The sequence below is a fragment of the Pelodiscus sinensis genome, chromosome 2, assembly GCF_049634645.1.
Source record: "Pelodiscus sinensis isolate JC-2024 chromosome 2, ASM4963464v1, whole genome shotgun sequence".
Classification (NCBI taxonomy): Eukaryota; Metazoa; Chordata; order Testudines; family Trionychidae; genus Pelodiscus; species Pelodiscus sinensis.
Genome location: NC_134712.1, coordinates 81,409,836 through 81,437,805, shown reverse-complemented (window position 1 = coordinate 81,437,805; position 27,970 = coordinate 81,409,836). Strand labels below are relative to the sequence as shown.

General features: G+C 46.5%; 1 protein-coding gene across 4 annotated transcripts in view; it reads left to right on the top strand.

The window, feature by feature from the left end:
• Positions 1-412: 412 nt before the first annotated feature.
• The window catches only part of LPIN2 (lipin 2), a 91,331-nt gene continuing 63,773 nt past the window's right edge, over positions 413-27,970 (top strand). The window contains exon 1 of one of the 4 annotated variants that reach the window (XM_006139030.4): positions 413-949. Coding sequence is in view for 2 of the 4 variants with exons in the window: in XM_006139027.4 (XP_006139089.2) it covers positions 13,481-13,567 (87 nt within the window). In the remaining 2 variants the exon portion in view is untranslated. Of the gene's footprint in view, positions 950-13,209; positions 13,568-23,573; positions 24,349-27,970 lie in introns of those variants that run through there. The other 3 variants (XM_006139028.4, XM_006139027.4, XM_006139029.4) reach the window with 3 other exon arrangements.

Here is a 27,970-nt window from a genome sequence, read left to right as displayed (position 1 = left end):
TCTCAGGCTCAGGTTGGCCCCACTTGCTGATAACCTTCATTCCGGGAGGGTTAAGGGATGTCTTGAAGTAGCATGTTATTTTGAAATTTGGCACTGTGCATACAGCACCAAATTTCAAAATTGATTTGAAAAAAAAATTATGCAATTTGCGTCTCTTATTTCGAGTTTTAGGGTGTTGTGTAGATGCATGACCCTAAAGGTGCTCCAGGGCTATCCGTCACTTCCCACCACGTTCATCTCATGACACTCCTCCTGAACTTTGCTTTGCAGCCCAGCGATGGGCATAGGCCCCAGTTTTGCCCAGAGCGCCCCCAGCCGGGCAGCTGCCATGGGAATGCATGGAAGGACACCGACATTGGAGGCACTGTAGTGGCAGGGACATACGTCTACAAAGTATCAACAGGCGCACACACATGCCCGGATCCGGTTTGCAGCGATGCACCGAAAGACACCCGCCGGGGGATAAGCAGCGAGCGATGCACGGGGAGACACAGGCGTGAACAGCCGCACTGCACGGAGACGGGCAGCCTGCGGCAGCGGCGCCGTCTGAGCACACAGCGGTTGCCCGCCGCGCTTGGAGCGGGAAAGGCTCGGGATCTGCAGGCAAACGCAGGACACGCGCCCCACCTCGCTCCCACCGCGGCGCACGCGCGCGCGCTCGCAGCCCCTCTTGCTGTCGCTAATTGGCCCGCGTCCCCGCCGCCGGCGCGCCATGCCGGGAGCGCGCCCCAACTGAAAGCGGCAGAAAATACACCCGGGAGCGGGGTCACGTGGGGCTAAGCGACGGCGGCTCAGCTGAGCGGAACGGGCTGGGCTCCTGGAGCCCCGAATCCCTCCTCCGCTCCCCCCCCCCGCCCGCTGTGCGCGTGCCTGCCTGACGGGCTGCCGGGGCAACGGACGCTCCATTCCGCTGGGCCCCAACCGCTGCTCCTCGGCGCCGCTGCGGGAGGTAAGCGGGGCGGGCTCTGCCGGGAGGTTCGCTCCGGTGCCCGGCGGGGGCTGCGTTGTCCCCGCGCCCGTAGCCCCCTCCCGCCCATCTGGAGGGGCAGGATGCGGGCTCAGCTCCCGCCTCCGCGGTGCCCCGCGTCGCTCTCCCCGGCTGCTGGCGGGACGGGACCAGCTGCCTCCTTGTCGCGGTGCCGCCGTCCCCGGGAGGCTTCCAGCCTGAGCCGCTGCCGGGCGCCAGAGGAGACCGGCGGCGGCCCCGGGGCTGCGGGCGGGTCGGTCTCGGAGCGGCGGGGTAGGATCGCAGCTCCTGGCGGGCCCCGTAGCCCGACTCTGCAGGGGCGGGACCTGCCCCCTCGCCAGGCCCGGCTGGTGCGGGGCGAGCTGGGCCCCTGGTCGCCTCCTGCCACGCTGGAAAAATGCCTCCCCCTGCCAGCCGGGCGCCCAGCCCCTGCCCGCCCGCCCGACCTACGCAGCGCTGGGAGCGGAACTTGCGGAACTTAGGTAGCGGCTTTGTGGCCGCTTTCCCTGCTGGTGCCCGAGGGTGAAGTTGTGTCGCTCTTTGGAGTCGCTGCCAGCGCCCTGCTTCCTCGGAATTGTTCCCTGTGTATTTAGGCCACTTTCTTCTTACGAGGCCGTGGGGCAGGCTTGGAGAGATGGATGCGGCTGGGAGCGGGGCTGGGTGACTGTTCAAAACCCGCGAGCTTGATGCCTCAGGACACGCGGGTAAAGATGCCCACGTTTTGTCCGGGGAAGAGTTCCATGATGGCTACCACTCATGAAGCTGCGCAGGAGGTGATGTGCCAGGCTGATGACTTCTAAAGCCTCCACGTTCTTATAGGATTGAGTAGTCAAGGCCACTCTAGGAGATGTTTTGTCAGTCAGGGCAAAAAATGTTTTCAGTCCTCCCTGAACATCACTGTTCCTGCTTTTCCTCTCCCTCCCTCAAAGATTAAAAAGTGCAAAAAACAAAAGAACCTGACTTGGCATAACTCTGCAACTAACTTGGAACTGCAATTAGTAGCCCTATACTCTGATATTAAGTGTTGCCAAGTTGGGATTTCTTCTGAGAGAATTGTGTACAATTTATAGGTAATGGTAAGAAAATCCAGAGCATCAAAGTAGTTTCTTAACAGTATGATGATGAATCCAATGTCCTTTTGATTGCTAGCTAGTTAATGTTGGCAGAAAAAGTGGTGTGTACATACTCCGGGGTGGAGATTTCCATGAGTAGAGGGAAGATTCTTTGTCTAACTAGCCTCTTTACACCCTTGCATTTCAGATAGCTATCCATTATGCCAATGGTTCCTAACCTTTTTTATACTGTGGACCAGCAAACCCATTCACAAACTTTTGGTGGACTGGCAACATTTTGTTTGCATATGCATTATGTAAATATGCAAATAAAATGTTACTGGTCTGCCAAAAGCTCTGGCCCCTAAAGCCTCTGCAAACAGCTGGCTTCAGCTCTGACAATCACCACATGGCAGGCAGGTGTGGCAGCTGAAGCTGGCTGTTTGCGGGGGCTGGGGCTGGTGTTCACCCCGACCCCCTGAGCCTCCCCAGTGCCAGCCCTGACCCCGGAGTCCCCTGCACTGAATCCCCCGTGCCAGCCTTCCATCCACAGAGCCCCCCAGTGCCAGCCTCCCATCCCAAATGCCTGAGTGCCAGCCTCCCACCCAGTGCCAGACCCCAATATTAGCCCCATCCCCAGAGGCTCCAAGTGCCACCCTACCCTCTGTGGCCCCCCGGTAACCCTACCCCCAGAGGCCTCCCCAGCGCCAGCTCCCCACCCCAGATGCCCCAGTACCCGAAGTGTCAGCCCCCACCTCTTAGAGCGCCCCCACTCCTTAGAGTTCCTCAGTACTAGCCCCATCCCCAGAGCCCCTCAGTTGTAGCTTCACCACCAGAGCCTCCCAGCACTAGCCCCGACTCAGGAGCCCCCACTGCCTGCTCCGTTCCCCCTCACTTAGCCCTACACTGTCTCCCTGTTGCCAGCTGAGTGCTGCTGCCTGTGTCCTGGCTGATCTAAGGCTGCCATGCTGGGCTCTGGGTGACTCTCCCACCACACAGCAAACCGCGGAGTCCAGGAGGAGATCCCTCCCCTGCACGGCACTGGTTGGCAGAGAGGTGGGGCAGGACATGACTATCTCAACAGCCGTGGCGGGAGAGGAGGTGCTGGGTGGTGTACCCTTACCCTAGCCCCAGCCCCCAGAGCTGCCGCAGTCTGGCAGTTTGCAGCCTGGTGCCAGTCTGCGTACTGGCATTTGGGAACTGCTGCATTATACAATCACACATTACTTGAGTGTGTGCAGGTATGGCTACTTGCCAGCTCTCAGTGACCATGGTTCCCTGTTCTTTACTAATGGGAGCTGCAGGAAGTAGCATAGGCCAGGCCACCACTTTCCATAGCTCTTTTTGGCTGGGAGCAGCAAACTGCACTCACTGGGAGCTGCAGGCATTTAGGTGAACAAACCATCTGGTGGCTTGCCAGTGGTTTACCCTGACAAATTTTGTCCAGCCTGCAGGCTTGAGGTTCCCCACCCTGCATTATGTTTTTTAAGGATCCTCCAATGAAACCAGAAAGACCAGATTTGATAAACCTGATTTCTGAAGTAAAAATAAGTACAAGTTGGACCTCCGCAGTCCAGCATCCTCGGGGTCTGACCGTCCCGAAAGAGAGAATTTGCTTGAACAGAGGAGGTCGCCTGCCACCAGTCCCCAAGCCCACCACCTGCTGCCAGCTCACTACTGCCCCACCAGGCACCTTGACGCTGCATCTTGCCCCTCCACCCGCTAGTCCATCCAGGCTGCTGCGGGGCTCTGGTACCAGCCCGGCGGCCCCCGGCTGGGCTGCCACAGGGTTCTGGCCATTAGTTTTCCAGGTTCTCTGGTCCAGGAGCAACCGTAGTCCTGCCCAAGCACTGATGTTGCTGGACCAGAGTGCTGGTTTTCTGAGGTTCAACCTGTGGTCCAACGTTAAACATTCTTTACATTTTTACTGCTTTATACATCATAAAGAAGTAAAAAGAATATAAACTCAATCAAAAATAAATTCTGCCATAGGTCACTTTTAAATAGGGTCTTAGTCCTCAAAAAGCTTTAGAGTTGTAAAGGTAGGGAAGTTTTAACTTGCATTTAAAGCGGCTTTTGTTCTCGCCATTAATCAAAAGATTCTTGAACTGTGGTACTGTACTTACAGCACTTGCTTGTGGTCAAGGGAGAATGAGATGGGTTCCATTGTTGCAGCTCTTTGTTCCTAACTTCTAAAGTAGCGTGAAGATAGATATATTTGCCTGACATAGTTTTTCCATTAAAACAATTTTTGTAATTACTATCACCACCCTATCTGCTAATGTGCACAAGAGAGGAGGTGATCCATGAAACATTGTAAAAAATAATTTAGAAACTTCTAAGCTAAACAAAGGAAAAGAGATGTCTGTGAATAAACATAGTTACTGTCAGGCTGTTGCTTGAATTGATGATTATATCATCAGTGCATCTGCTTTGGTTATACCCTGGTACAGCAAGAATAAATCTAAAAGGAGTGGTAAACACCAGTAATAAAGAGTATAACTTTATCAACTGCATTTATCAACTGCTCTTTATTAGAACATTCTCATTCTCAACTTCAACAAGATCAAAGGTTTATATTAAAAACAACTTGACATTTTTTCTTACCAGATATGAGAAGCAACAGGCACTCTTCACATTCTAGTTTTGACAGATTAAAAGCTGCCCCCCCCCCCGTCCCAACACCATCTCTGCTGCTGGCCCCTTCCTTCCACCACTGCCTGTATGAGAGGGGTAGGGGAGGCTACCACTAAGCAGACTCTGCCCTTGGTGAGCCCAGGCTTGCCGTGGGCAGAGGCTGCTCCAGCAGCAGCCCCTGTTCACAGTGGCCCGGGCTGGGATCCCGCCGTGCAAGCCAGGACTGAGTAAGCCGAATTGAGTCCTGACTCGCAGTGGTTCGTGACCCTCTGTGGCTCTGCATTTTAAAGTTAGAAAGCTGTCTGGCTCCAGCTGCAGCAGTCCCTGCTCTGTCCCGGCACTCACAGGTCCAGGACCTACCCTGCTGCGGCTCTGCAGTTTAAATTAGTAGGAGCTAGGCTGCCTGTGTGACCAGCTCCTACTACATTTAAACTGCAGAGGGTAGCTCCTGGGCTGGAGTGAGCCAGGGTAGAGCACCTTCTCTTATTGACTAATTGTGTAATCAATATAAATTGTATCAACTACGCGATCAGTCAATTACCCATCTCTTAATCTCCTTATCCTAACCTAGATGGAGCTAAATAATTCCTCATTCCACCTGAATCATGTGATTTTTATAATATGAAATAGACATACTGTGTCAGGCCAGGATGTTTTAAATTATGGGGATTACAAAAAGAAGTGTGTCTCTAATGGACGTTTCTGTGCCATATCAGATATTTATTTATAAGGATAGGCAGTATTGTCATGCCATGAGGGAAGGGGACTGGACTCGATGACCTCTCGAGGTCCCTTCCAGTTTTCTATGATTCTGTTGTTTGCAGTCAGAGCAGTTGAAATGAAAACTATCATTGTCTTTGCTAGGTCAGGTGTTACCAACCTTTTTCTTTCTGAAGCCCTCCTGCTCACCTCCTCCTGCCCCCAACGTGCTATAAGAACACCACAGCTCAGCTATGAGACAATAACTGTGTTTTTGTTTTTGTTTCTTTTTTTACATCCTCAGTAGATTAAAAGTCAGGGCTAGCATTCGGGCTATCAACCAGGGTAATTGCTGACCTGGCTTTTAATTGCTCAGGCTTCTGTTTTGCGCATTGGGTGCCAGCAAATCTTAACATTGACCTAGCTCTCTGGGTTGTTATCATGGATACTCTGAAACCTCTTGGGTACACAAAGACCATGTATTTTTACCCTAAGAGAGTCATATCAGCTAGGGTCATGTAGGACAGTAGTTCTCAAAGGAGACCAGAGAACAGATGCTGAAAGTGTCTGGGTACAGACCAGTTCCTTATGCTGCTATGTACTGCAACTATGCCAGCAGAATTAATACTGGAGGAGCGTAGGAGAGTTTCCTACTGTAGTGGAAGAAATAAAGTAACCCTCACCAGAATCCTTCCTCACTGGATTGCAGAGTCGATCTATGAAGGTTTCCAGAAAATCTGTGGGGAGTATATGCAAGCCATTCCTGTGTACTTTTTCATGTGTTACCCTCTGCCTAGCTGGTGTGGCCACTGGGGAGTACAAGAACATAAGAATGGCCATACTGGGTCAGACCATAGGTCCATCAAGCCTAGTAACTTGTCTTCCAACAGTGGATAATGCCAGGTGCCCCACAGGGAATGAACAGAGCAGGTAATCATCAAGTAATCCATTCCCTGTCGTCCATTCCCAGCCCTGACAAACAGGTTAGAAACACCATTGCTGCCCTTCCTGGCTAGTAGGCATGTTGTGTATTTTAGTAATCATGTAGCTGCAACAATTTTTAGCAGTTACATGGTTATTAAAATACTCCCTGGGGGTGGGACCAGCACAGTGTGCTCCCAGCCCCATTCTTGGGGAGCCCCCTGCCACCCTATGGCTGCTGCCTCTGTATCAGAGGCTGTAGCACAGAGTGGCAGGTGGAGCTGGTCCGCAAAGGGAGCTGGATTAAAAATTGCCTCCCCATGCAGACCAACTCCCGCCTGCCACTTGGCGCTGCAGGGCGGTGGCAACCCCTGTTCGCTACAGGGTAGGTGAGCAGCGATCCTCGGCAGTAGCAGCCCCAGTCTACGGAGGGTTCAAGCTCTCTGTGAACTGTGACTTCATCAGCATCCTGCCTCCTCTCCCTCCTGCACCCCCTTGCTGCCTCTAATCAATTAACCATTAAGCCTAGGCTTATCAGTTAATCCAAACAACTGTATTAAACAGCTACATGCTAACATCCCTAGCTAATAACCATTGATGTACCTATCCTCCATTAATTTATCTAGCTCTTTGCCTTCACAACATCCTCTGGCAGGAAGTTCCTCTGGCTGTTCATTGTGTCACGAAAACCTGCTGCATATTAATTTTATTTGGTGATACTTAGTTTTTGTGTTACGGGTAGGAGTAAATAACTTTTCCTTATTTACATTTTCCTCACCAGTCATGATTTTATATACCTCTACTATAGACCCTCCCCTCCAATTGTCATAGCTGCTATATACTGAGTAGATGTTTTCAGATAACTTTCCAGAATGACTCCAAGCACTCTCTCTTGAGTGGTAACAGCTAATTTAGACTCCTTCATTTTATATGTATAGTTGGGATTTTATTTTCCAATGTGTCTTCGCAATTTTCAGCATTGAATTTCATGTATCATTTTGTTGCCCAGTCACCCGGTTTTGTGAAATTCTTTTGAAGCTCTCTGTGGTTTGCTGAGGATTTAATTATCTTGAGTTGTTTTGTATCATCTGCAGAATTTTCCACCTCAATGATTTATCCCTTTTTCCACATCAATTATGAATATGTTGAATATGATTGGTCCCAGTTCAGAGCCCTGGAATACACCATTATTCACCTCTTTCCATTCTGAAAACTGACAATTTATTCTTGCCCTTTGTTTCATATCTTTTAACCAGTTATCAGTTCATTGGAGGACCTTCCTGCTTACCCCATGACAGCCTACTTTAAAAGACTTTATGAAAGGCTTTCTAGAAATCTAAGTATACTATGTCCACTGGATCCCTTTTGTCCACTTGTTTGATCTCCCTCTTATCCTCAGCCGAGAATACTGATGGAAATAATTCATCTAGTTTTTCTGCAATGTCCTTATCGTCCTTGAATGCTTCTTAAAGTTTTTTGATTGTCCAGTGGCACCACTGGTTATTTTAGCAGGCTTTCTGCTTCTGATTAGGGATGTTAAAATGCAGATAACTGTATAAATGTGTAACCACTCAAAAAACTCTCCCATAGTTTACAAATATTCTGAGTAGTAACATTAAGGTCACATTCTGCAAAAACATAATTCTGCATTGGTGTACCAGGCATGGCCAGCCCGCGGCTCTTCACATCCCCCCAGTCAGTGCGGCTCGCAAAGCCGCTCCCGGCTCCCCTGTGCTCACCAGGGGAGGGGAGCTGTCCAGATAAAAAAATGGCAGCTCCAAAATGGTGACCGCGAGCCTGCTGAGGCCAAAAAGCCTTCTTAAAGGGCCAGTCATGTTTCTTGTTGTTGTTGTTTTTTTGTGGTTTGCTCTACCATTTTTTTGCCCTGGCTCTTCGTGCTGGATCCAGCTGGATCTTGGCTCTTCGTCTGGAATGGGTTGACCACCCTGATGTCAGTGAATTCTCGAGGTATATGCAAGTATTTATTGTAACAGTCTCCAAAAGCAATCATGTCTTTGAGCTCGTGGTATGATCACTTTTATGTGTTTTTTTTTCTATGGAAATAATAGAGAGGCAGCAATGGAGGAGCATTCCTGCAAAGGCGGAAATGTTTCAGTATTGTGTATTAAAACTGAAATACAGGTTTATTCCATCTTGATGAAATACACACAAAAGATGGAACTCTCTAGACCTTGTTAATGAAATGAAAAAAAAAATGGGGTTTGACTTGTGATAAATACTGAAGTGGAGTTATCATCAGAAGACTGGAAAAGGGCAAATATTGTGCCCATCTATAAAAAGGGGAATAAGAACAACCCAGGAAACTACAGACCGGTCAGTTTAACGTCTGTCCCAGGGAAGATAATGGAGCAGGTAATTAAGGAAATCATGTGCAAACACTTGGAAGGTAATAAAGTGATAGGGAATAGCCAGCATGGGTTTGTGAAGAACAAGTCATGCCAAACTAATCTGATAGCTTTCTTTGATAGGATAACGAGCCTTGTGGATAAGGGAGAAGCGGTGGATGTCATATACCTAGACTTTAGTAAGGCATTTGATACGGTCTCGCATGATATTCTTATTGATAAACTAGGCAAATATAACTTAGATAGGGCCACGATAAGGTGGGTGCATGATTGGCTGGATAACCATAGTCAGAGAGTTGTTGTTAACGGTGCTAAATCCTGCTGGAAAGGGATAACAAGTGGAGTTCCACAAGGGTCTGTTTTGGGACCCGTACTGTTCAATATCTTCATCAATGATGTAGATATTGGGATAGAGTGTACGCTTATTAAGTTTGCAGATGACACCAAACTGGGTGGGGTTGCAACTTCTTTGGAGGATAGGGACATAATTCAAAATGACCGTAGCAAGTTAGAGAAATGGTCAGAGGTAAACAGGATGAGGTTTAATAAAGAGAAATGCAAAGTGCTCCACTTAGGAAGGAACAATCAGTTCCATACATACAAGATGGGAAGCGACTGTCTAGGAAGGAGCATGGCGGAAAGGGATCTAGGGGTCATAGTGGACCACAAGTTGAATATGAGTCAACAGTGTGATGCTGTTGCAAAAAAAGCAAATATGATTCTAGGTTGTATCAACAGGTGTGTTGTAAGCAAAACTCGTGAAGTCATTCTGCCGCTCTACTCTGCACTAGTTAGGCCTCAGCTGGAGTACTGTGTCCAGTTCTGGGCGCCACATTTCAAGAAAGATGTGGAGAAATTGGAAAGGGTACAGAGAAGAGCGACAAGAATGATTAAAGGCCTAGAGAACATGACCTATGAAGCCAGGTTTCATGAACTGGGCTTGTTTAGTTTGGAAAAAAGAAGATTAAGGGGGGACATGATAGCGGTTTTCAAATATCTAAAAGGGTGTCACAAGGCGGAAGGAGAAAATTTGTTCCTCTTGGTTTCTGAGGACAGGACAAGGAGTAATGGGCTTAAAGTGCAGCAGGGGAGGTTTAGATTGGACATTAGGAAAAAATTCCTAACTGTCAGGGTGGCCAAATATTGGAATAAATTGCCAAGGGAGGTGGTGGAATCTCCCTCTCTGGAGATATTTAAGAACAGGTTAGATAGACATCTGTCAGGGATGGTGTAGACGGAGCTTGGCCCTGCCTTGAGGGCGGGGGGCTGGACTCGATGACCTCTCGAGGTCCCTTCCAGTCCTATTATTCTATGATTCTATGATTTTCAAGCAATTTTATAAAACTTAATATTGTTAGGGAGAGTGGTTGGTTGGTTGGTTTTAGTACTCTTGCTATTCCTTTGATTTATTTCATTGATTTCCCTGAATTAGGAGTCTGTGTGTTATCAGGATCAAGAAACAGTGAGGTTGCATTGCATTACAGTAAAATTCAGGTATAGATGAGTACATAATGTAGAAAACACTTCCACATGCTGGGGTTGAACTGACTTTTTACAGTCAGTAGCTTTGTGACTGTCCACAAAAGTTCAGTCATCAGGACAAATATTTTATACTAGGATACAGTTCTATTCTGCCCCCACTCACCTTTCCAAAGAGAAATTATGGAATCTTAATTATGAATGGAATTTAAGAAGAAAAATCAAGACTATTTTATATGCAAATTAAATGCATGGCTAAATTAGTTTTGTACTGAGTGTACTTAACTCCAGTCAATGTTAAGGGAGATAAATGTATCAAGGAGAAATGAATTGTGAGAGAGAGTAGAGTAAGGAAAGTTTCCATTTGTCATTATTATCAGATTTCATATTTGCACTTTTTGGTAAAGACTTTATGGGACTTAACATTTGAAATTTCCATGCTTGTATCTGATGGTGATACAATGCAATATATGTTTAAAAGTAAGCAAATGCTATTGATAACATTAATTATTGTTGGGTTACTTTTCATATTTTCAATTTTGCAGTGTACTTGGATGCTTTTTTAATTGAAAAATAGAATACCAGCAGATGAGAGAGGGATAAAAATAAAGACCTAAATAATCCAAGACTGTTCAATATAAATATGAATAATCTGTTTTGTGGACAATCCCTCTTGTATGTATCTATAATATAGGCTCTTCACATGGTGCTGCTTGCTTGAACCTCTTCCCAGAGTTTAGTCATTACATTGAGGTTTCAGTGGAGCAGAGGGGTTTGCACTTTCTGTGCTTTGGTCATCCCAGTAAGAAATTGAAATGAAAGGAAATACAGCACAAATGTCATGTTTTCCCTCCATGATTGCTAGAGAGAGACCCATCCAGTTGTGATGTGGCTTTAAGACGAACTGCATGGCTCTGAAGAGAAGGATTATCAGCATGGCTATGAAAGTGCAATATTGGGAAGGTGTTCAGTCTCAAATAAACAGATCACTTTTCCTTTCCTCAAATTATGCACTTAAAACTATTGGATAGTTTTGAACTTAATCTCTCTCTGCCTCAGTTCCCCTCTGTAAAATGAGGATAATACTCATTCATCTCATGTGGATATTATGAAAATAAAAGTTGAATTGCACTGTGATACTACAATGACTGCCATAGAAAAGATCCCGAGGGAGCTAATTCTGTATTCAGAGCAGTGTTTGAATATTATGACGTGAACAAGGCATGGGGACACACATTGAACAATATAGATAACATAAAATATTAGCTGTTCATTAAGTTTCCTGTCCACTGAATTAGGAAGTACTTATGTAGAAAAAATACTATGTGATCATATAATTTGCTGTTCACAATGCCTTTGCAAAAAGTGTCTAAATTAAGGTTGTGCAAACAACCTTAATTTTGGCATTTCATAACTATAGCATGCTTGGCTTTGCAACTAGGGATGTAAGTGAATAGTTGAGTAGTCTAGGCGTATTGGCTAATCTAGTCTAGGGATGTTAAATTTAGTTTAATCAACTAGTCGATGGATTGTCCATCGACTAGTTAAGTGGGGAACAGCAGCAAGGTTAGCTCCTGGCTCGCAAGCTCCGCCTTTTAAATGGATTAAGAGCCTGTTGGCTGATTCCCGCCTCATGCCCAGTCCCTGCTTCCCTCCTGCCCCCAGCGGAGACGGTGCTGAGGAGAACTGGCTTTTAAGCCGGCTCCCCCCAGTACCAGCCCCTCCTCCCCCCTTGCTACCTCTGTTAGAAGTAGCAAGCAGGGGAATGACTAGTCAAGGGGCTAGTCAACTATCTGAGATAAGCAAAAACTTATTAGATAGTTGACTAGTAGCTTACATCCCTAATCTAGCCAACTTCTTGCGTTTCACCCCCCCCTCCCCTTGCCTCTGTGTCTGCATCCAAGTGTTGTCCGGCTCCTCTCCCCCAATGGAGCAGTGGCACAGCCAGGGTGGGACAGACCCAGCTGTTGCCAGGGGAGGCACAAAGGGACCACAGGGAGCTTTGGCTGCTGACAGAGATCGTCTGTGGATTTGTGAGATCTTCCCACCTGTCCCATGTGTGTCCTCTGGTCCTGGAGGAGGGTGGGAGCATCCTGGCTTATCATAATGCAGCTGCTCCTGCCTTCCCCAAGCGGTGCCAGGTAGGCTGGAGCCTCTGTGCCTGGTTCATGCGTAGGCTGTGCAGGCTGGTGGGCATAGATCTCTCCAGGGTGGGGACTAGTGAAGTGAGGTGGGGACAGAGGAGAGTTTTAGGTGTCTTAACTTACTTCCTTCTGGGCTGCAGGCAGAACAAAAGGCCTAACTCATGACATTTGCATGATTACGTTTCAAACCAAGTTTACATAGGTGTTAATGGCTCAAGATAAGAAAGGAAAGGATTCTTTTAACAGAATTTTTTTTTTAGTGTTGTAGGTATCTGCAAACTCTGATCTGTTACAATGACGTGTGTACAGATGCAGTGTAAAATAATACATGGCCTCTTAAAATTAATTACCACAATGAATATTCAAATAAAATGTTACTGGTCTGCCAAAAGTTTATGAATGGGTTTGCCAGTCTCTGGTATAAAAAAGGTTGGGAACCACTGTTCTATGGTATTTACAACCACTTTCAGTTGCGGTTAATAGAGATTGAAATCTCTGTGGAAGAAAAATAACATTTTATATGGATGGTTCATATTTTTTATAATGTTGTCAAGGTCATCAAGTCTTAAAGGAGAAAATTGCTTTATTTAAATACTGATTTTTTTTTCCCTTAAAACTTAAATCTTCAGTTCAACTACTGATTTTATCTGCTGATGGCTTACTAGGGTAGACTGGCTGTTAGTGTATTCTGATAGTACCCACAGCAAGCTGTGGTCTGTACTGAAGCTCATGGCATCATTACAGGTGGTAGTTACAATGGCAAAAAATCTAAATGAATGTAGTGTTGACAAAGCATAAGAATCATTAACTAGATCCCTGTTTCATTACATGGAAGGCTCATCTAATATCATGTGACTTAGGGTAAATGATTTTGTATTACACTATCAGTGCAAACACATGCTTAAGTATAGCCATGTAACTTCTTATCTCTCACGGTGGAAGGGGCTGTGACAGTTCAAGCTAATCTTATTGGTGAAGGAGTTTCTATGTGACTTCTAAAGAAACATTTCCTTTTTTAACCATACCAATACGTGAGAAAGTAGACGCGAACATTGCTGTCTCTCAGGAAGGAAAGACTGCAGAGGAGCAAGTCGTCTTATGACTAAAATACTTGTGGTAAAAGTTTACTTCCATCTTAAAAGTTGACACGGCATAAAGTTATGATTTGTAGCTCGGTATTTACCTGTACTGTAAAAAGTTAGCTTCTCTAGGGAGATGAATTTCTCAGAAAATGATAATATTGAAGATGACCAAAACAAGAATGCAGTCACTGCCCATGAAGGGATCCCTTCTGGTATCTTGGTGAGTTCTGTCCCTTATGTCCTTATTTACTATAAATATAGTGACTGCATTCTGTTGGCATAGTAAAGTAGTTAATAGTTGCAGTAGATCAGTCTGAGAAATACTTAGTTTCAAGCTCTTCTTGAGTTGTAATATTTTAGAAAGCCTTAATTTGAACTTCAGCAGACTTGTTTTGGTTTTACCTTCTCTTGCATAACTACAGGCAGTTCAAGGTGCAACACTAAACTGCAACTTTTAATTTTTTATGCTTACTTAAGAGCAAAATATATATTTGATTTTTGCTTAAGTATATCTTGCCATACTTAGTTCCTCTGTTAGATATTACCTCTGTAGACTTGGTTAACATTCACTATAAAGCATATGAAATGACATAGTTAGAAATGTATTTTTATACACAAACTGAAAATGAAAATAAATTAGAATTTTTATTCAAGTGACATTTGGAAGCTGCCAGTCCCCTGCGTTATTCATTGTCATTAATTAACTAAATACAAGTAAATTAGTATGTTTGAGTTAGAATACTATAGTTGCAATTATAGTTTTGCTGATCTTGTAATTAAATATGTACCAAACTCTAAATTAAAATGACTGAGACACTAATAAAAATTATAAATGAGGAATAAATCTAGTAAAATTTTGAGTAAATGACTGTTTTATCCAGTTAAACATAACTTCTACCTGATTGATAAATATCTATTTTAACCTGGGCAAAATCAGGTAACTTGAAGAAAATCAAGACTACGCTCTTGATTTTTCTTTTGCATTCTTCCCTTTTTGTAGTAGTAATGAAAAGGAGCAATTAGATCAAAAGGCATCTTGTACTAGATACAATGTGAAATCAATAGAAAAATTAATTCTGTTGATTTAAGACCTCTTGACGTTTTTTTCATAATACTAAGTAATGATTCATTCCCTTTGTAGCAGAAACATACTGTCAGTAGCTTTCATGTGTGTAGTGTGAACTGTCCAATCTGCTTGGAAAAAGCTGTACTTTACAACATATTTTAGTGTGTAATATTTTGGATTTCCCAGGCAATACAATATGTTAACCAAAGGCTGGATTAGTAAACCAGATGAAGTACTCTAGGGCTGTGTCTAGACTGCATCCCTTTTTCGTGAAAGGGATGCAAATTAGACATATCGCAATTGCAAATGAAGCAGGGATTTAAATCCCCCCCGCTTCATTAGCATAAAAATTACTGCCGCTTTTTTCCGGCTCGGCGCTTTGCCGGAAAAAAGCGCCAGTCTAGACGCGGATCTTTCGGAAAATAAAGCCTTTTCCGAAAGATCCCTTGTCCCTGAGGCTCTATTTTCTGAAAGATCCACGTCTAGACTGGTGCTTTTTTCCGGCAAAGCTCCGAGCCGGAAAAAAGCGGCAGCCATTTTTATGCTTATGAAGCAGGGGGGATTTAAATCCCCGCTTCATTTGCGGGAATTACGAAAAAGGGATGCAGTCTAGACACAGCATAGGACTGTGAGCTAGGTTTTAAAAATGAAGACTGTTTTTCCATTGTGGTATTGGAAATTCCCAGGAAATTCTTTCTCTTCATATAGGTGCTGTTCTAGCTGTGTCACATGCTTGCATACAGATGTTCTATTAAAAGTTCCTGAACTATGAACAACGCATATTAATGTAAATTGTATTACTTTTGCAGTACTCAAAAATACTAAGGGGCTGTGCCCAGTGTTCCCCCTAAGATGAGCTGCAGCACAGCTTCACAGGTGATTAATCAGTCTTGCCCAGTCATTCAGCTCTGTGCTGGTATCCCTGAGCCTCTGACTGGGTAGGACTGATTAATCACCTGTGAAGCTGTGCTGCCCCAGCAGTTTAGAGGGAACACTGACGGCAGGAAAAATGTATATGGGGGTGGGGGTGAGATGTTATATCAGTGGTCCCCAACCACTAGAGGTTGCCGGGCGCCAGGGGGCGTGGCCGTTTGCCCACCGGGCACCAGAGGACGGGGACACTTGCGCGCCTGGGGGCGAGGGCGGGGCCCCCCCAAGCGGCACGCGCCCAGAGCACAGCCAATCTGCGGCGCTCCCGGAGCCGGCGCTCACCGTGCATGTGCCACGTTCCCGGGGCCAGGCCATCCCCGAGCACTTGGCAGGCGCACACAAATGCCCCCACGGGCGCCATGGCGCCCGCGGGCACTGTGTTGGGGACCACTGTGTTATATGCTTTGTCAGTTTTGAGGCAGGGACCATGTCTGTCTTAGTTTAGAATTTCCTGAATTTCAGAGTTCACTGCTGAAGTGTGTTAAAAATTTAATGTGAACTGTCGGAGCTGAAAATGCCTAAGTTGTATTCTATAAGCCTCTGTTCCTCAAACTGTAAAATCTACTTCATTTAAGGGTGGGGAGAGTTTAATGTAGTCAGTATTGGATTAAGTGTCTTTTATGTTGCATAGCTCATACTTATTTTTAGTTTCATAAACATGTGGCTTCATTTTCAGAGTGAGTACTTTTTCCCCTTGTTCTGAATTTACTGTTAAACTTTATCTTAAAAGATAGAGCAGGCAGTTGCAATTTTTACATTCCCTGTATTGGCTTATTGCAAATGCAGAGTGTTTTCCCTCCTAGTTAGAGGCACAGGATGCTCCACCAATATTTGAATATTTTCAATTATGGGGGCTCTTACAAATGTAAGCTTATAACTTTGATGTTCGAAACACAAGACCTCTGGAGCATTAAAAGTTACAAGAAGTTCCCTTTTGCAGTGGAGCCCTCAGTATCGCTGGGCCTTTAAAATCTGCTGTTAACTCAGCAGCATTGTTCAGTAAAAATTAACTTTTGTTTTTTACTGAAGTCAGGTCAGGCAGCATGCATGTTCTGAGTCCCAGGGACAAATGAAAGCTAAAATGTATTTTTTTTAAAACACTGTTAGATTAATTAAGCTAGCAGACTATTTTCATCTTTTATACCAGCCATGTAAGCTAGCCTGCTTTTAGGTGGTTCCAAAGACGATAGAGGAGACCACAGTTTTTCTTTTTAGTCTGCGGTCCAGACATTGTGTGATTTTTAACCATTTAAGCCTGACAATAAGAGGGGAAACATTACTTCAAAAGTTTCTGTGTATCATTTCTAAAACTCTGGTCAGAACCAACGCGCTCTCAAAATTTATTCTGCACATGGATGGAAAAAGTTAATGTGCACCAAGATATGTGAGGATGTGCACCACCACTAGAAACTAGGGATGTGAAAAGTAAACTGGTTAACTAGTAAGCCTCACTCTTGTTGGGTGAGGCTTACTGGTTCCAGTTACCTGGTGGGGGCCCACCAGAGCACTCCCTGTCCATGTCAGGCCACCCCCACACGTTACATTCTGACTCCCCAGAAATAGGACAGGCAAGAACCAGCTGCAGAGCCCTCAACGAAGCCTTCCTAGGAGTAGGTACAGCAGCAGCTTTCTTTTTTTTTTACTTGAAATTTAAGTACCTCATTTTCAGCTTATTTAAAAAAAACTCTAGATATTTCCTATGTAACAAATAGTTATTTAAGGCTTTAAAGTCTGATAGGTTCTTCACAGCCTTCAGATATATCTGCTGTTTTTTAAACCTAACTCTGCTGCTGTTGCTACAGCAAGGTAGCAAAAATGCTTATTTCTAGTAGAGATTCTGCAAGCTTCTTTTATTGTAGCTGTATGTTGGTCTCCATAATTCTGTTTTGCTGCATTTGTCCCCCTTAAAACATTACCTCTTCAAAGTCCTGTTTTCTGGTAAATGTTTCTTCCTCTTCTCCCCCTGAAGTAGGAAGAAGCTTCTTTTGGATCCATTGAAAACTGCATCTTAAATCAGCTGGATGCTTGAGAGCAGTATAAAATGTCATCCCTTTCTGTCTTCAGTAGAGATGTAAAAGGTTAACCGGCAGGGGGGCTGCTCCAGACCCACTGGGCCTTCTGGAGCGACCCCAGACTGTGATGGAACCTAGCCACCCTTCCCTCTACTGCAGGTTATGCACTGGCAGCAGCCCCTGCTAGTCCTACTCCCCAGGAAGGTAGCTTCACAGCATGCTCTGTGCTATAAAGCTTATTTAAGTTTTATACTGCAGAGCCTGCAGCGCGTGTAACTGCTATGGCTTTTAGCAGTTACATGGTTACATTTTTAACCCCATTTTTACATCCCTAGTCTTCAAGTGGTCCAGAATTGTTCCTTTTTGTATCTAAAGATTTCTAAAACACCAATCACTGTAGTAGTTAAGTTATGATAGATGGTGGGCGTGTCTCTAACCTCCTCAGTTTTAAGAACTTTTCGAACTTCTTGGCTGAGGAGAAAATGGCTGAAGCTGCATGTGGATTTTGTTCTCCTGAAATGTTGAGCAGTCATATGAAAATGCTCCTTGATCAGCTAGAAGGATTTTATACGCAAAGTAGAAAAGCTAGTAAATATTTCTTTCTTTAGAATACAGGCAGTCCCCGGGTTACATGGATCCGACTTACATCGGATCCCTGCTTACAAACGGGGTGAGACAACCCCACACTAGCTGCTTCCCCCCAGCAGACCAGGGAGACACGAAGCTAGCGCCCCCCCCCCCCCCCCCCCAGCAGACCAGGGAGACGCGGAGCGGCTTTTCTCAGCAGACACCTCAGCTTGAGAATAAAGGACTGAGGGAAGTGAGGTGTGGGAGAATAAAACTGAGTTCTGGAGAAATGTTTGGCTAGAGTTTCCCCTACAATATGTACCAGTTCCGACTTACATACAAATTCAACTTAAGAACAAACCTACAGTCCCTATCTTGTACGTAACCCGGGGACTGCCTGTACTTCATTAAAGCAATGAAGTGTTCATGTTCCAGTTACAGCAGGGCTACTCAACTTTGGAAGCCCCGGGGGCCACAATGATACTCGCAGCACATGCTGAGGGCCACAACTAAAGTGTGTTTGCATGTATATGCAAATATATATGCAAATAGATTCTTTCACACTGATGGGCATGAATACGGTTAAGGCAAGACTACACAACATGCAGGCTCCATTTAAGTCAGTTCTGCTGATATTAATAAAACACAATCTTTACCCAATTTCTACCCATTTAACAGCGTTTTAATGAACAATGTGTGGAATAAAATACATTAAGACAAGACTCCTGTGACTAGTTGCTGTGAGGTACCCTTACTGCAGTGGTCCCCCAACCTTTTGAGGCTGCCGGGTGCCCGGGTGTGACAGACCGGGCCGTGTCTGGGCACAGCTGAGGGCATCCGCTCAGGGCGAATTGCTCAAATCCGTGGTTCCTTACAGCCCCCAACTGGCGACCTCTCCACACAGGCCACGAACCAGTCTCACAGAGCGCTTCAGCTGCCTGCCTGAAGCCTCCCGAGCAAAACCCCTCCGACACCCCAGCAATATCCGTGCCCCAGATGGCCCCGGGCCTATACACAGGTGGGGGGTCCTAGCACCCAATCCCACCTACCCCGAACAAGTCCTGTCCAGTTCCAAGAAACCAGCCACAGATCCCTGGTCAATTTACCCTCTGGATCTTACCCACAAATCACGCTGGGCCAATCCTTTAGAATCTAAAACTAAAGGTTTATTAACACAAGAAAGAAAAGCATGAGAGTAAGGTTATTAAAGTACAGTACGTTACATGCACCGAATCTCCCAGTTCTCGATGCAGGCTCTAGCAGAGGTGTTGCAGCTGCTGGTTTAAAAGTTCTTATTGCACATCCTGAGATCAGGATGGGTTCACAGGTCTTCCGGGCTCTTCAATCCCTGCAATGAAGTGCTGAGCTGAGAACAAAATGGCATCGACCACATGGCCTCTTTATACTCCTTCCTGGCCTCTTCTAGTATGTATGTAGCAGGTCACCTGGTCCTCAGCCTCTCTGTGTTCCCTGCTGGCTGCTCTCAGGACAGCCCCCATTCTTTGGGTGTGTCTTTGGCCCATTGAGAACCATTGTCCCACAGGTAATTAGCATGTCCACAGGCTCCACAGGCTCGGCCCTGCCCAATGCTTAACCACATGCAGGGAAATCTTCAGTTTCCACACAGATTACAGATCTACATACACAGACATTATACACTCACATAAACAGTGTACACAGGATCAGAAAACAACAAGCTCCCATTCAATACCCCACATGGCTCCCTTTCATACAGATTTCTGGGGCCAACACCCCCACCTAGGGGTGCAGCAGCGATCTGGCTGCTTCCCTCCAATTCGGTAATGTGACACCGGGGGCGGGGCTATTCACATGCCGGGCACCCGGGGCGGGGCCACACATGCACCCGGGGCTGTGCACATGCCTGGGGGCGGGGCCACCCATATGCCACGCACCCGGGGCCAGCACAGCCCTTGCACCGCGCAGCTGGGGGCAGGACCACCCAAATGCTGCGCATCTGGGGCCGGGGCTGCCCATATGCTGCGCACCGGGACTGACGCTGCCCATACGCTGTGCGCCCAGGGGGCCGGCACCGCCCTTGCGCCCGGGGGGGAGGGGCCAGCCCGGTTCACTCGGCGGGTGCACAGAAATGGCCTGGTGGGTGCCATGGCGCCCGCGGGCACCGCATTGGGGACCACTGCCTTACTGACTACAAAGGTGCTGTACAAAGGTAGGGAATTAGCTTTCTTCCACTGGAGGAAAGTAGAAGCCCCAAAACAAGTTTACACATGGCTTTAGGGTTTGTAGACATTTGCATGTTTCAAAGAGCTTGCAAATAAGTCCTGCAGTACCTTAATACTATTCATTGTTCTTTTCAGCTACCCCTCCGAAACTGTTAATGGCTTAAGAAAGAAAAGATTCTTTTAACACCTATGTGACGGACCCGGCGTGGTCCGCACTGGCCCTGGGGGGAGGGTTAATCCCCCGGGCGAGGGAATGGGCGCTGCGGCCAGAACTGGCGGGGCCGGTCCCGACCTGCTGGAGCAGGGGCACAGAGGAGCCCGGACAAGCCCGCAGCGAGAGAGGCGGGACCTGACCCGGCACGCGGGAAAGCACCCCGGTGGGGGGGGTGTGACCCGCACTTGGGGGCAGAGCCCCGAACGCGCACCGGGCAGAGACCAGAGGGGAAGATGGGGGGGTGGGCAGATGGAGCAAACCCCCCTGACGTCACTTCCCGGGCGTCTTAAAAAGTGGCCGCAGGATGCCGAAAGGGGGGGAAGAGGAGAGGGGGCCATGCTGGCTTCCAGGAGCACCAAGCCGGGCGAAGGACGGCTCCAGCGGCTTCTGGATCCTGGTTGGGAGAGCCTGAAGGCGGGGAGTGGAAGGAGCCTGGGGCAGGGCACTTCTGGCGCCCATGGGCAGGCGAGTTTTGGGCGGATGCCCCATCTGCCGTGGAGGGTGGCCCATTGGCAACATACTCCACTTAGGGCCCCGGGCTAGGACCCAGAGGAGAGGGAGGTCCCGGGTCCCCAACTCCCTACAACCCCCTCGCACGAAGGCATCCCAAGTGACCTAACCTCCCGCGACGAGGGCAGTGTGAGGACAGTGGTCACACCCCAGCCCTATGGATGCATAACCGCCTGTTGAAGGGACGGGAAAGGGGCAAGGACCCCGAGGCCCACTGTCGGGCTAAGCCTCTAGCTCCCACTAGAGGTGACGCGGTGGAGGGTTTGCTGAACCTCCTTTGCTGGCCAGGGCAGAGGGGGTGATCGCACCCACTGATTCCATCACAGGTAGACCCTGCTCAGGGATTCACTGACCGAGCTCAAGGTGGCGGGTTGCGGAGCTCCCCCCCCTTCCTCCTCGGGAGCAGGGGGAGTCGCTCGCACCCGTAATCCCGCCACACCTATATGCAAACTTGGTTTGAAATGTAATCATGTAAATGTCCTCATAGTGCATGCACACACACGCGCGCGCACACAACCCAAACTTCCCCCAACTCCTCCACCCAGCCTAACAGAGGATTGGTGTGAGTCAGACGCCTCAAACAAACCGCCCCCTGACTCCCATCTCACTGTAGGGATGCCAGCACTTAATCACTCCCTCTTGCCCTGTGGGACCAACCTAGGGAGTACTATGCTTACCATGATGGCGAGCATTCCTTCACATGTAGCTCATGGGGAGAAGAGGGGAGTTTTTCACCTCCCCACCTGCTGACAGAAGCTGCTTTCGCAGCCTCATGGCTGCAGCCAACCACCAGGCTACAGTGGCAGTGCAGGCTCCTCTCTACATGGAGGAGGGAGGGTGAGCTCCTGCCACAGACCCTGCACTTTGAGACCCACTGTCCAAACCGGGCTGCGGACCACAAACAAATGGGCTGTGGGCCGTGTGTTGAATAGCCCTGAGTTACAGTAATAAGATGCCTTGACTGAAGACATTCACAAGATGAGACTTCTTTACCTAGTTTACCATAAGTATGTAATAGTGTAGTCAAATAACTGATAAACTTTTGCTTATAGGTTAATGCTATAGACTACACACATTTCCCTCTCCTCCCCCAACCAGTACATTATTTAGCAGACTGGCCAGCAGCCTGGCTCAGTTCTGGCTCATGCTGGGACTGCGACCTACCCCTGCTGTGGCTCTGCATTTAAAGTGTATTAGGAGCCGGGCGGGCTGGCACATAGCCCAGCTCAGTAACGGTTTGCACCGGGTGTGGAAGCTTAGTCCCCCTCCTCCCCAAGAGAGTGGCTGCTGCCACCCCGCACTGCTGCCTCTTAATTAGAGGTAGCAGTACAGGGCGACAAGCAGCTGGACTGCAAGAGTAGCTGTTTTTTAAACTGGCTCCCATCACGTCCCACCTGGCACCCAGTGCTGCTGGTGGCCTCACCACTGGGGACTATAGACTAGTCAACTAACTGATAAGAATTCATGAGGTTACTCGACTATTCAGTTAACTATTAACTAATATTTAACACTCCTAGTTCACTACTGTTGGTGTAAGTAGGTGTTGTAGCTGAAACACCTTCCTGTCATCAACTATATGGCAAGCATTTTGTTCTTAGTTACCTATGTCTGGACTGTTGCAGTTAGATGCCAGCTGCTGAGGTTATATACCTCCCCGTAGTCTGCAATGTTATCAGTTCATCTAAAAAAAAAAACCCTGTCCATCAATGTCTTGTAGAAAAACTGCTGGCCAAGAGTCTTCAATCTGTTAAACCAGTGTTAACCTGATGTGAATCAATAGATTTCAAAAGTTGTATAAGCATAACTTTGATATAATGGAATGGACAGAATCAAGACCTTTTTCTTTCTGTTTTCATTTTTGTAATATTGCTAGGGGACTGTGCCCCCCTGCTCGCCAACCCTCCACCTGTGTGTCGCAGCTGGATCATGGCCTCCCCTCCTAGCCGTGCCGCAGCAGGAGGGGGGTTGCCACTATCCCTTCCTGCAGCCAGATGTGGGTTGGCCTGTGGGGCCTGCCTGAGGATTGGGGCCAGGGACAGGATGCTGTGGCCAGATGGGGGTTGGACCCCCATTGGGCAGGGTGTCTGGCCAGGAACAGGGGTCAGGAGCAGTCTGGGGGCAAGGTGTCTGGTCAGGGGGGAAGAGAGTAGGAATGGGCTGGGGTCTGCAAGGTGTTGGGGTTGCAGTGTCTGGGCATGAGGGGCTGGGGAGAGCACTTACTTTTTTTGTGCCGCACGTTGCTCCCAGGGCACCGGAGGCTTTCTCCACTGCTCCAATGGGGAAGCAGCCTCCGGCCCACTTCTACTTCCAGGTCTGGGACCCCAACGCTCTGCGACTCAGCAGGGAACCACTGCCTGCCTTGGAGCATTCCAGCCTTGCGTGCCCTTCCCCCCAAGATTACAGTGTCAGCACTGGCTTCCTGCGAAGGGAGGGGTGGGGAGGAGAAAACCCCAAGGCTCCACGCCAGATCCAACTTTCTCCTCTTTCCCCCTACCGGGAAGCTGGCACTGGAGATCTAATCTTGGGAGAGGGGGCTTCTGTGCAATCCAGATCCAGTGTGGAGTCTCGGGGCTTCCTCTTCTCTTCCGCCCCCGCCCCCCCAGCAAGAAGCTGGTGCTGTAATCTTGTGAGCGGTGGTGAGGGTGGGTACAAGGCGGGGGTCACGGGGCTGGTGGTGGCTGCTACTGCAGCCGCCTGGCACACCTACTGGGGAGCCGGGGGCCAACAGGGAGCCCAAGGCATCCTCTGAGGAGAGGCTGGGGCAACCCTGAGCCATGGCTGCCCCTTCTGACTCTGTGGAGGCTGGGGTGATGCAGAGTAACATAATTATATCACTCTGTCATCCTCCAGAAAAAAAATTATATCTAATTTATCTAATATATCTGAGAGAGCGAGAGCAAGCTCTTTCATATTTAAAACATTAATTTAAATAAGTGATGTTATATGTCACATTTAGCTAGGGAAGACTCTTGCAGAGGTGAGTTAAAGGAGGGATTTGGAGAATTATTGACACATCCTCTTAACTTATATCAGCACTATTGGATTCTACAAGAATAAATTTAATTTAAATTACTGTGACTTAGTCTACTGCTAGTATGATAATGAAAGCTCTGAACAAAAATAATGAATATAACAAAGATGATTTGACAGACATTGGAGCAATCTCATCAGAAAAGCAACTGGGAAGAATTTTTCCAGTATATAGTCTCTTGATTAGATTCTCTAAGAAAACCCTTGATCTCACTCTCGAATCTGCAGGAGAGTTCAGATTCATAGATACTAATGAAGGTAGACTAATATATGGACCCAGGAAGTTTGTTGAAATTGGTCTTGAGTAATAGACTAGAGCAAAATAAACAATGAAATACTGAAGTTGTGTTGTCAGGCAGCAACAAGTTCAAGGTACAGATCTTTTTTTGTGTTCACAACTGGTCAGAATCTGTTCAGTGCCGTGCTTGGCTGCAGTGGTTTTTTTGTTCTGGAATAAGGTCAACATTGCATGTAAGAATTATGTAGCCAATTTAATACAGTTGTAATTAATCTGCAGGTTTTTTGCAGTACAAGCTGTATAACTACCTTTGCAACCTTGCTCTCCTATGAAACATCTCAAAGATTCTGCTTGAAGGATGGGGAGGGGAAGCTTTGTTCCTTCAGGGAGCTCAATGCTATATTCGTAAACTGCAATAATTTTACTTGTTCAAACTAACACCAAAGAACTTTCTAGTATTACTTTATGAATTTACAATTATATTTGAACTACTCAACTTTAATTACACTTTTTGTACATTATCTGCCATTTTAGTGTCATTCTTTTTTCTTTCCTATGTTAGATTATAGTGAATCTTTAGCTTGTCAATATGTCTGCAGATATTCTTCTCTTCCTCTCTTTCATTCTGCCTATTTCTTCTTCCAAGTCTAATAATATTTCTTCATCCACTCCACCTGTTGTTATTGTTAGTTTTACTGCTGCCAACAGGATTCTCAATGAAAACAGTGAAAATAGAGTAAGGCTGTTTTTTATTGGGCTGAAATTTTGTGAAAGCTTTGGAAAGTCGCTGAGGATTGGTGTTTTTCTGCAGATTTAGGAGGGTAGTAGTGTATCTGTTGACACTTTTCATGTATTAAAGGCTATCTTCATAAGCTTCAGAGATAGAAATTCATTTTTTAAATAAAAGCTTTGCTTCTGTAGAAGTTGAGAGCAGTCACCAGAAAATGTTGCCCACTTGTCCCTGGTGAGTGGGTTTTTCAAGCCTTCTGTAATGTTGGTAGCTGAATGTTGATTTTTTTTCCTGAGCATGTTATATCCTCAATTATTTTTAATTAAGATACATTATCTTGAAAAAGCAATTTTCAAATGTCAGACATATGTTGTCACTTCTAGCTACAGTGCCTGGTCTTTTGTAACTTTTTTCACTGCAAAAACTGAGTTGAGGCATCTGTGTAAAATTCCTGAAAGTGGTACTACTTATCCCTTTATTTCAGGAAGAAATGTTTCTTATTGCATTTTGTGGTTGCTGATGCAGATGAATGCCATCACTTTTCCTAAAAGCTCTGAAAAGGGTTTGACAATTTGAATATTGTTAGAAGTCTTAGCACCACATAGGCGGTGACATTACTAGCAAATTATTCCCTACAACAAAGAAAAGACAATAAATTTTCTAACCTGCTCCGTTCCACTGGCTACAACAGCAACTGCCTCAACCCACCGGATAATATTATTAACCTCTCCAGCTACAAACTCAATCCAGCAGAAGAGTCTGTCTTGTCCCGGGGTCTCTCTTTCTGCCCCATGTCCCCCACAAACTGGATACAATTTTGTGGTGACCTTGAGGCTTTTTTTCGCCGCCTCCGTCTCTGAGAATATTTCCAAACCACCACTGAACATCAATCTGACCTACCAGATCCCCCCTATCAACACCAAAGGAAAAATAATTCTATATGGACTCCCCCTGACGGTCGGAATTACAATCTGGATTTCTATATACACAGCTTCCGCAACAACACACAGACTGACATTATTCGCAAACAACAACAAGCGACACACAATCTTAGCCGTGCTGAACACCATGCCATCCAGAGTCTCAAAAACAACCTGGACATTGTAATCAAACCAGCTGACAAAGGGGGTGCTGTGGTCATTATGAATAAGGCCGACTATAACCAGGAGGCAACCAGACAACTCTCGAACACCACATTTTACAAACCTCTCCCCTCTGATCCCACCTTGGACTACCAAAAGAAACTACACTGTCTCCTTAAAAGCCTCCCCACAGCTACTCGGCAACAAATCCTCACAGAATCACCTTCTGACCCCCGACCAGGATTGTTCTATCTACTTCCCAAGATCCATAAACCTGGGCACCCCGGACGTCCCATCATCTCTGGTATTGGCACGCTCACTACTGGTCTATCCAGCTATGTAGACACTCTTCTCAAACCCTTCGTAACCAATACCCCAAGCTATCTCCGAGACACTACTGACTTCCTAAGGAAACTACAAAACATCGATAACCTCCCCAATTATACCATCCTTGCCACCATGGATGTAGAAGCTCTATATACCAACATCCCACATGAAGACGGATTACAAGCAATTAGAAACACTATCCCAGAGGACACTACTGCCAACCTGATAGCAGACCTATGTAACTTTGTTCTCACCCACAATTATTTCCAGTTTGAGAACAACTTATACCTCCAGATCAGCGGCACAGCCATGGGTACACGCATGGCCCCACAGTATGCTAACATCTTTATGGCTGACCTAGAACAACGTTTCCTCAACTCCTGTCCCCTTTCACCCCTCCTCTACCTACGGTACATCGATGACATCTTTATGATCTGGACGCATGGCCAAGAAACACTGGAGATATTCCACAGAGATTTCAACAACCTACACCCCACCATCAACCTCAGCCTGGACCATTCTACACGAGAGATCCACTTCCTGGACACCACCGTACAAATCAACAATGGAAAATTAGACACCACTCTCTACAGAAAACCCACCGACTCATACAGTTACCTACATGCATCCAGCTCCCATCCAGAACACACCACGCGATCCATCGTCTATAGCAGGGGTCTCCAAACTACGGCCCGGGGGCCGGATGCGGCCCGCGAGGCCCTCTCATCCGGCCCGTGGAGACCTTTTTGGATTCAAAGGCAGAAGAAGTGAGATTGTTTCAAAACCCATTTGAAGCAGATGTGGCCAGTTGCCCAGATGAACTGCAGCTGGAAGTCATTGAGTTGCAAGCAAATGACCTCCTTAGGGACAAGTTCAAAATAGGACTGGTGGGTTTTTACCAGTTTTTGCCCAAGGAAGACTTTCCTAATGTCAAAACTTTTGCATCAAGGTACCTTTCAATCTTTGGAACAACATACCTGTGTGAACAAACATTTTCAAGAATGAAATACGTGAAGAACAATTTGAGAACAAACTTGTCCGATGATAATCTCAGGTCACTGTTGATGTTAGGGACAACAAATCTAAAGCCAGAAATGTCTGCTATTTTGGCATCCAGGAAACAATTTCACCATTCACATTAATACAGGTGTTCATGTGTAGTGTATGAATGTGTTATTAAATAATAACTGAATAAAATAATATTAAAGACATAATTAAAAACAACATCCATGTTTTGATTGTTTTTTATTTGGACCTCAAGTGTGTAGTCGGCCCCCGAACTGCTGTTTGATAGTTAATGCGGCCCTCGGGCTGAAAAGTTTGGAGACCCCTGGTCTATAGCCAAGCCCTTCGATACAACCGCATCTGCTCTAATCCCACTGACAGAGACCAGAAGCTTCAGGATCTCTACCAAGCATTTATAAATCTCAACTACCCACCCAGAGAAATAAAAAAGCAAATTGAAAGAGCCAGACGAATACCTAGAAACCATCTACTTCAAGACAGACCCAAGAAAACCAACAATAGAACACCACTTGTCATCACCTACAACCCCCAACTTAAACCTGTCCAACACATTATCAATAAACTACAGCCTATATTGGAACAGGATACCATACTCAAAGAGGCTCTGGGAGACAGACCCATAGTCTCCTATAGACAACCACCTAACCTCAAGATGATTCTTACCAACCACCACAGGACATACCACACTAA